General features: G+C 34.3%; 1 protein-coding gene across 2 annotated transcripts in view; it reads left to right on the top strand.

Annotated features, from left to right (window-relative positions):
* Positions 1–9,709, top strand: part of KLHL1 (kelch like family member 1) — a 207,957-nt gene extending 198,248 nt beyond the window's left edge. For both annotated transcript variants that reach the window (XM_017828639.1, XM_017828640.1), the window contains exon 11: positions 273–9,709. In XM_017828639.1, the coding sequence (XP_017684128.1) occupies positions 273–332 (60 nt within the window). In that variant the 3' untranslated portion in view covers positions 333–9,709. The remainder of the gene's footprint in view (positions 1–272) is intronic.
* The last annotated feature ends 209 nt before the right edge of the window (positions 9,710–9,918 follow it).

Raw genomic sequence — 9,918 nt, forward strand, 5'->3', positions numbered from 1 at the left:
ATGTAGACATACACATAGAAATCCCTTGCATACAACAGTTCACAAAATTAATGACAGCTCTAAAATTAATTCCTCTTTCTTCTGTTCTCACACTTGTCAGATGAAAGATATCAGGTAGGAGTAAGTAATTTTTAAAACTACAATACTAGAGCAGTGTGGTTTGTATTTATTTTTAGTGGTTTTGAGCATTTTAGAATAATGTTGACACAGCATTTTGGCAATTATTGCATGGCTTGTTCCTGTTCAGGTAATTTCTATCTGTTTTTCTGCAGATGGCATCCTTAAATATTGGAAGAGCTGGCGCCTGTGTTGTAGTCATCAAACAACCATGACTTTGTCAGCACTGCTTAGGATTTTACTGACTGTGAAATGATTATTTTTCTATGAGACAAAGAGAATGACAATTTCACAAGAACAAGGATTTACACAGTGAATACTCTGTTGATCAGAAACTTGAAGTTTGAAAGTGAGAAAGATTAAATATTTATGTCCTATAAAATCGTAAAAACTGTTCACAGTCAGTGGACAAGAAAAAAAAACCAGAGTGTGTAGGCGTAAATATGTGAATGTGGAGTAGTAAGCTCAAGTTCTCATGAATGTGTCCTGGAGAACTGGATTACCAAGGTAAAGCTCTATACAAGGAGCAGAAAGGAACATGAAAACAGTTTTTGTGGCTGCAAGAGAACTGCAGAAACATTAAAGTACATTTAATAAATTTGAAACTGTGGTTTTTGAAAAAGAAAAGTTGATAGTAATATAATTTTTTTCTGTCCACAACCCCCAAATGGGTTGTGGCCTTCTCATTTAAATGGGCAATTTGATTCTTACTGAAAGGAAGAGGTCAAATGGTCTGGATATTCATAATGGCTGAACTGTCAGTCTATAGTAGGAATAAAAACAAAACTAAAAGTAAACTTGTTTTGTATCTTCAGATTGTACCTCCTTGCCAGTTTTAACACATCTTATAAATTAATCTATTGAATGGGAAGACTGTGAGTTTAATCAAATAATACATAAAGCAATCCTGTGGCTGCATTGGGGCTTTGTTGCAAATATTGGAGCCAAAAAAACAGTTTCCTAATTCTTTCTTAGTCTTATATTCAGTTTAAGCATGTGGGCTCTACTCTCTTTGTTTAATGCATTCTACTGCATGTTAGAAGCTCATGACAAGCTGGAAAATTGATATTGTTCTTTCAGTGCATCATGTATCAGATGAACCCTGACCAGAACAGTCTAAAGAACCTCCTCTAATATTTCAAGAGGGAGAAAAGTCCTACATTTTAGTTCTTTCTAATGCTCGCAAATTTTGCCTAACTAGAGCTGGCAATTTATGACTTTCCACTTATGACTGAGAATAACTGAGAATAACTCCAAGTAGGCAATTCAGTATAAAAGCAAGTGAAATAAGGAAAAATATACCATTTGATCTAATAAAGTTCATATGGTAAGTATACTGGTGTCATCTGTACTTCCCTTTAGAGTTGATAATTTCTGCCAGTAATGATACTTTGAGCTTTTGCTTTGTGAGTGGATTTAACGCTGATGCTTTCTGTCTGCTCAGCTGAATCAGTGAGAACCTAAGGCCACTAATGGAATATGAAATTCTGCTATTCAGGGAGGTACAGTTTCTGGGAACAATTCTACCAAGTATACTTCTTTAAAGCCCTGCTGATCCTTTAGGAAACATTTCATGGTCCAAAAGCAGAAACCTCACAATCCTCTGTCACTAGCAATTTTGAGAAGTAATTCTGGTTGCACTAAAACCAGTTTTCCAATGGAAACCTTTGAAGTCATTTGAGATGAAAAATTACATACAGCTTCCAGCTTGAGACATTTTATTTGAAGATATGTCTTTCTGCCTAACAGCATCAGCATGCATGGAGATCATTGTTTACTGCTGCAAACTGAACTTCAGTTCTGAAGCCTAAGTATACTGTATTAAATCTTTTAAATACCTCTCTGTACTAATTTGAAATCAACCAAAAAATCTTCATATTGGTTTTCTACAGCCACTTGGCTTTTGAATTGCAATTAGTCTTCCACAGGCAAGCATGTCCATTTTTCTCCAACCACAAGAAGCTGTTGAGTAAAAGATGTTACCTCTATAAAGATTTTGCTTCACAAACTTCTAAGATCAAATGAAGAAGATTCTAGCATTATAATTGTAATATTAAGTATAGACAATGGCATTTGGTTCTCCTACACAGATACTTAATGAACTTAGAAACTGAATTTTAATTCTATTCCCAGAACTTTCTTTTGATTACATTATGTCCATACACAATAGAAATATGATTGTTCTACCTATATATTGATATTCAAAATTGGATTATTTCTATTGATTGTATTCTGTGGCAGATTTGTTTTCTGTGCCTTGTTCATTCTTATCCTCAATTTGTCTTCTATTTTATTTTTGATTCTCAATTTCCTTTTACATTTTTTCCATTTGCCTTTATTTTGCCAAAATGGAACGTGATTCTCATGTGAAATTTTTCAGACTATTCCACTTCTCTAATGCTGAAAGAATAAAATTTTTATTTGTTTTATTTAGGTTCTGTAAAATCTAGCCACAATAAGAGCCAAATTTGGCTTTCATATTCTTTTTATGCAACTGCATCAATATGGTCTGGAGTCTCTTCTAGAGAGAATTTGTGGATAATTTTTTATTAATTTTTTTTCTTACCATTATGTTTACTGTTATTGAAAACAATAATAATTTTACCTTTATTTTCACAGGGAATGCATTTAAATTGAAGTAGTCTATAATTGTAGTCTTGGTTTCTGTGATTCATTAAGACCTGTTTTTTATTTATAAGACTTAAAATCACTTATGATACACTGAATTGTGCTAAACAATATTACATTTACAGGAAAAGCTGTTGTCTTTTCAAAAAAACAGATAACCTCATTGTTAGTGATCTAGCATGGTTTCTTTTCTCTCACATAATTTTGAAATCGTACTTGAAAATTTATTTCAAAATATGAAAATCAGAGTGGAATCAGAACTGCAACAAATATTAGTTTCTGTGAAATCAATACCTGAATTCCTCAAAATGCTGCTTTTAAATTTTATAGTTTAATAGTCTAAGTATGGTCTCAAATGTTAGCTTTTTCTCTATATTTCCAACTTTTTTATTCAAGAGCGTCAACCAGCTTTATTAGAAAGTCCTTCCCCCCAGGTGGGGCTTTTGGTGTACCAGTGGCTAATAGCCATTCTGGGGCTGGACTAGAGGCTCCAGGTGGTGGGGTGTGGAGTAGTGCACTGGCCCACCTTGGCCGAACTTGTCCTGCCCCCCCCCCCCAGCTTTAGTCATTTTGAGCCAGTAATCATTTTCTCCAGTCTCTCACAGAAGAGACCTTAAAATCGTCTAGTTCCAATCCCTCTGTTATAGGCAGGGAAACCTTTTACTAGGACATGTTGCTCAAAGCACCATCCAGCCTGGCCTTGAACACTTCCAGATATGGGGCACCCACAACTTCTCTAGGCAACATGTTCCAGTGCCTCACCAAGCTCACAGTAAAGAATTTCTTCTAATATTTAATCTAAACCTACTCTCTTTCATTTCAAAGCCATTACGTGCCCTTGCAAAACACTCCTTTCCAGTTTTGTTGAGGCACTTAGAGGGCTGCTTTAACGTATCTCTGAGACATCTCCAGGCTGAACACTCCAACTCTCTAGCCAGTTTTCATAGCAGAGGTGCTCCAGCCCTCTGATTATCTACATGGCCCTCCTCTAGATTTACTTGAATGGATCCAGGTCCTTCTAATGCTGCTGGCTCCAGAGCTGTACACAGTACTCTAGGTGGTGTCTCACGAGAGCAGAGGGGAATAATCACTTCCTTAGATGTGCTGGCCCCTCTTCTGATGCAACCCAGGATACAGCTGGCTTTTTGAGCTGCAAGCACACGTTGCCAGCTCATGTTGAGCTTCTCATCCAATAACACCCACAAATTTTTCTCCTCATTGCTGCTCTCAATCCATTCTCTACCCAGCCTGTATTTGTGCTTGGGATTGTCCCAGCCCAGCTACAGGACCTTGCACTTGGCCTTGTTGAACTTCGTGAGGTTCATATGGACCCACCTCTCAGACCTTACAAGATCCCTCTCTAGGCTCCAAGTCTCTCTTTCTGCCTCTGTCATTGAACTGGTAGTAGTGAGATAGATTGAGATTTTGCCCCCTGCCCCCCAGAAACTTTAGTTTAAAGTTCTTTCATTCATGACCAAATTTTCTTCTTGGAGTGCTTACAGAAGCAATACCTAAAAGACAAAATAAGTGCCTTCCCCAGAAGAGGAAATTCTTATAATGGTGGCAGTGCTTTTAATATTATTAATAAAATTACTAAAGAAATCATAGAAGAAATTACATTTTTGCAGGGCTTTAATTAGTTATTTAACTAAACAAAATCAAGAAAAATACCATAGCACGTTATGTCTCTGTTTTTCAAATTAATTAATATTTCTGATTTAATTCCTTTCAAAATGCTAGATAGTTAAACTTCAAAAATAATTCTCTAGACAACGTTTGAGGCTGTATAAATATAGAATATAATTCAAGTTGAAATCAATAGAAAAAATAATCAAGAAAAATAGGTAATTTTTTTCATGTGACACTTTTGATCTGTTTCTACAAATATTGTAGTGTTAAAAAATCCATTTTGCAAAATAAATACTAACCTTGTGATCCTCTGTTCCTTCTGGAACTGTTGGCTACTTTGCGGTTTTGGACCCTTCCTTTTAGTTATTTTTTACATTCACTTTTCATTATTGACAATTATGGATGCTAGAAATATAATCCCCATTAGAAAATATCTACATAGAAAAATGTCATTTACTAGCTAGCACTTTATTATTGACATTATGTTATCCAGTTTTATAGAGAAGTTTTGCATTTAAATCAGTCACAAATAAGACAATAAAAAGATCTGTAGGTAAGAATGTTGTTGCTTTGGCTTTAATTACAACTGTTCAATATGTATTTTTATACATGTTCTTGCAATTAAAATACTAATATTGTTTATAAACAAAAGTAAATTTAAAAAAATCCTTTTACATAGAGAACAGTCTTTTATTCATATGAAACTGGTCAAATTATTACGGCAATTTTAGGATGCTTTCAGGGAGTTGCCTGTCTCATAATTTTACTCCATTAAGCTAACATTCACCGATGTAAGGGAATGATTTTGGCATAGACAAAGGATCTTTTCCTTGAGTAACGTTCTCTTCTACAGAAAATTGCCATCAGTTGACCATTATTTTAAATCTACATATGTTAAAATATATCTAGAAAGCTCTATATATTATTCAGATAACTTTTATATATTTAGAAGGCACAAATAAATTCCCCTAAATATATTTGCCAATGACTTAAACACTTTTAAATTACTTCAATAAAAATAACTCACAAATGAATTTGAAGTTATGCAAGTTTTAATCGCTCAGACCTTGATGTCCATGAGCAAACACTAGAAATACCGTGCATTGTGATTATAAATGTAATACAGTTTTTCCACAACAGAATTCACATCTTGGAAGACTTCCTTATTACTGTACTCACAGTGAACTGGGCAAAACAAAATGTGACCTATTATCTATGACTTTGCCCTAGGTATTTCATGAGGAATAAGTAGAGAAGGCATTTCTGAAAGACTTTAAAAAGCTTTTGTAACTGTTATCAGTAGCAATATTAGATTACATGAATAATCCTGTAATATTCTTCAGCATTATTCTAAATCCAGTGTAAAGCTGCTCAGGTTGATATAACCTTGCATTTCATTCCAAATTCCCTTATATTTCTGCTTCATAGTACATTGGGGATGTATGCTTATGGACATAGAGAGACTGCTCAAAATCATTAAATCAGCAAAAGTTTGATTTCCATGTGTAGGACTTCAGCTGTTGAAAATTAAACCATAAGGAAAAATACTAGCACAGGTAAGAAATGTAGTGGCAAGGAACAATACAACCTCAAATCACTGGCTGTCCACAGCTTCACCTTGGGGAATCTATGGAGCTGCCAAATCCATCACCCTCTGAGGATTACAAAAGTAGTCAAAGCTGAGGTATAAGCAACTTAAGCTTCTGTAACCCCATATTTTCCCAGGTTTCCCATGATCACATGATGCTTAAAAATGCATAAAACTTACAATAATAATAATAAATCCTCCCTTGCAGAAGTCTAGTACTCCTCAGAATTAGGTCTGTGAACCAGGTTCATGTTCAGTCTTCTTCACTTGGAAGGCTAGGTAGATGTATTAAGTCTGGTATCTTTACTAAACTGTTTCTGATGTAGCTAACAAAAGTCACTGAAGAGGGCTACCTTTGATGGTCTCCAGGAAGAAATATTGTTCCAAAGGTGAGATATTTCAATTAAATGGATGAGCATTCAGTTTAATCACCCCCACATAAGTGTCTAATACCATCTGAGATGCCCAAAATTATCTGAGTAATCCACATTGGGTTGGCGAGTATGGCACAGAGGAAGTTATGAAGGGATAACAGAAGTTCAAAGAGGAAGCTGTAAAGTATCCCAGATGATATTAGATACTTTTTTGTAGATGAATGATTTTGAGTGCAATTCTGTAAAGATTTGGGTGGCATATTTCGATCACATAGTGGGAAATCTCACATGTAGACATAGTGTGGAAAAAGACAACCTTTAGGTTGGGGTTCTGGGTTTTTTCTTGTTTCTACATCTGTATATTTTCCAGGACATCAATTAATTTAAAATGGTCGTTTGTTCCATTTCAAAGGAAAAAGAGAAAGAAGACTTGCAATAGCAGCATGAATGAATAAATATCCATTTCATAATACAGAGTATATAGGTATCTACTATGTAAATGTCCACATTAGAATTATACATCAAAGGCTTTTCCTTATCACTAGAATAGAAAAATCAATATTTCCAGGACATGATTCATCTCATTCTAAAGGTGAAATAAATCACACTTTAAAAGTGTGTTTCTCTCTATTGACTGCAAAAGTCCCTAAAATTACTAGTTCAGACAGAAATAAGTTGGTTAAGATGAATCTCTAAACTCTGATGAATGCTTAGAAGGAACTGGCCACACAAACATTTATTTCCAATAACTATGACAGAAATTTAATTTAGAATATAACTGCAAGACTCAACTGTGCACTGAACAAAACCAATATCCCTGTTCTGAAATCCCTGTTATAATAATTTTGAGCACCCAGATGACATACAAATGAAGTTAAATATAGCTCTTTGTTAACATAGGAGAGAAAGTATTTAGAAAATCGTAGCTACAGGCCCCAGTTACCTAATGTTTAGATATCCTAGATGTCAGGGATAAGGGAGCAATTTAATACTGTAAGCTGCAAAACATGTCTATATAATTAAAATTGAGAAGCCTTCAGAACATAAAAGAGGATTATTTAAAAGCATAGGATTGCTGTAATCAATGGGCATCAGTTATTCCAGGCCCTTGGGTAGGAAGAGAAAAACTGGAGAAAAGAAGACACCTCCCACCAGATGGGTCATCTCATCCAAATACAGGCATACAAATAGATCACCTTCTTGAAATGCATGGTTTTCCTCTTTGATTTATAAAGGTGCCTATGAGACTAACCCAGATTTAGGCACCTAAATTAGTAGAAATTCTAACAATGAATTGTAGAAAAATGTCAATAGTATGATCCATCCGAAACTGTAAATCTGCTTGACTTTCTTACAGATTTATCACAAATAGTTTATACCATGCTGCATATTCATTGACAGCTCTATAAACAATTAAAGAGATATATTTTTTTAATTAAATGCAACTTTTGAAATAACAGATCTATTGTACAACTATTGTAGGTAAATTTATTTGGTGGTTTTATGCAACCTCATAATCTCTCTTTGTGCAGTTCTGAACAACCAATTGATTAATTGTTCATTTCATTACAAATTGTGAATGTTTAGCACCTTTTAAAATCGCAAACCATTTTCTTTGCTCTTTAAAATCAGATGTTTATTTTTTATTCCATTTTGAAAAATTGTGGCTATATTTTATATAAGACATATTTATGTAACACATGTTTATGTGTCTGGAACCTTGCAGAAAAATACAAGTCAGCATTCTGCTGGAATGAGATTACAGAACACGTAATCTTTTAAAAATGCATTTTTTATGTCAGGAAACTAACATATCTTTGGTCATATTTAGTTGACTTTAGGGAACTGACTCAGAGTCATTAAAAAATATATAAAGAAAAAGAAACTAAACTTTTCACTGATTTTACTTGCTTGACTGCTGTCTTTCTCTTCTTCCCTCCTAAAAAGCAACCATGAAAAAAAGCAACCAAATAAATGCACAGATAAGTTCTCTGTCCTTCTAATTTCAGTGTCCATTCATTAACTCATACTGTCATAAATTCTAATTAATTGTAAAATTAGAATTAGACAGAGGAAAAGCTGCAACCAAAATGGCACAGAAGTAACTGTTACACAGAATTTCTTAACTGGGGGGGGTGGGGGGTGGAAAAATAATAATTTTTCTAGAGTGGTATAATCAACACACAGTGTCAGCAGATTTATGCTAATGGATGACTCATTCCTTAACTAAAAAGCTTCTGCCTTTACCTTGCATACCAAAAGATCTTGTACCAGATTATGGCTGCTTGCTCTGCATAAGAGACTGGAAACTGAGGGCTGAGTCTTCACTGCAAGTGGGACATAGTTAAAGCAGTAATGATGTGCTAACAGCATGTCATAAATATGAACTTTCCAGTGCCATCGTTTGAAAGTGCAGCTGTGTCGAATTGGTCCAGTCAGGAGTTTTGAAGTTTTAGTTGAAAACAAAATTAGTATTTAAGAAGTATCTTAGGATGTTGGGGCATGGGTATATTTAGTATGGCAAGAAACTACAGAGCAAAGTAAGTGTACAGTTGTTTGGAATCTAAGATAATATATACATCAGGAAAATATATAAATATTGTTGTAAATACATTCAATTAAGCTGTCCTCAGTTTTGCAATATTTGCAGAGCAGTTTACTGAATGTTATGCTTTTACCGTGATTCTGTTATACCTTGGACATGTATGTATAGAATGCAATTGAAGACAATAGAGCACAATATTAAACTCGTAACCTGACTTTGTTCAACACAATTTGCTTCAAAGTTTGAATCTTGAAAATATCACTGTACAAAAATAAATATGCCTGGTTTTATGTGTTGCAGAGGTGATTCTTTTATGTGGATATGGTGACACAATTAGGGGTTTAGCTTGCATATTTTAAACTTGCCCATACACAATTTTCCCAAAAGGCAAGAATCTTAAGACTCTCATAAATATTTATATTTTTCATTTATTCTTTTCTAAAGTCGGACAATAAAGACTATAATGGAATGACAAATAATATCATCAACAATTCAGACTTTCAAGGGTTTTTGATCTCCTTTTATAGGAAACATAATGAAAGAACTTATTTCCCTCAAACATTAAAAATGTCTACATAGAGAAATATGTGGTTCAGGATTTAATTAGAGTAAGAGACATGAATTGCAAGTGTGTCTGGGTGCTGTTTAATATGATGATCAATAAAAAAATAAATTCCTGTTGGAAAGAAATATACCTATTCAGGCAAAACAAGTATCTTGAATCACACACATTTGGAATGGTTTAGTACCTAAAATGTTAACCTGGGATATAAAATAAATCTGTGTTATAAGACCTATGAGTAATTCATATTTCTTGAGACCACCTGTACATTCATCTTACAGTGAGATGCAGCTGCACTCTATCGTATGGTTAGACAGTTCAGATTAACTGAGATTCAATCTATTTGTTTCCTCAGTTTTTTTCTATGACCTGTGAGAATCATGTATTCCTTGTTCTTAAAATCCATTCCCTCGCTCTGTGAGTATGTAGGGATCATACTGTATACTTAACACACACAAGATTTATGAGAAGATAC

This window comes from Lepidothrix coronata, unplaced genomic scaffold (assembly GCF_001604755.1).
Source record: "Lepidothrix coronata isolate B3197 unplaced genomic scaffold, Lepidothrix_coronata-1.0 Scaffold150, whole genome shotgun sequence".
Taxonomy (NCBI): domain Eukaryota; kingdom Metazoa; phylum Chordata; class Aves; order Passeriformes; family Pipridae; genus Lepidothrix; species Lepidothrix coronata.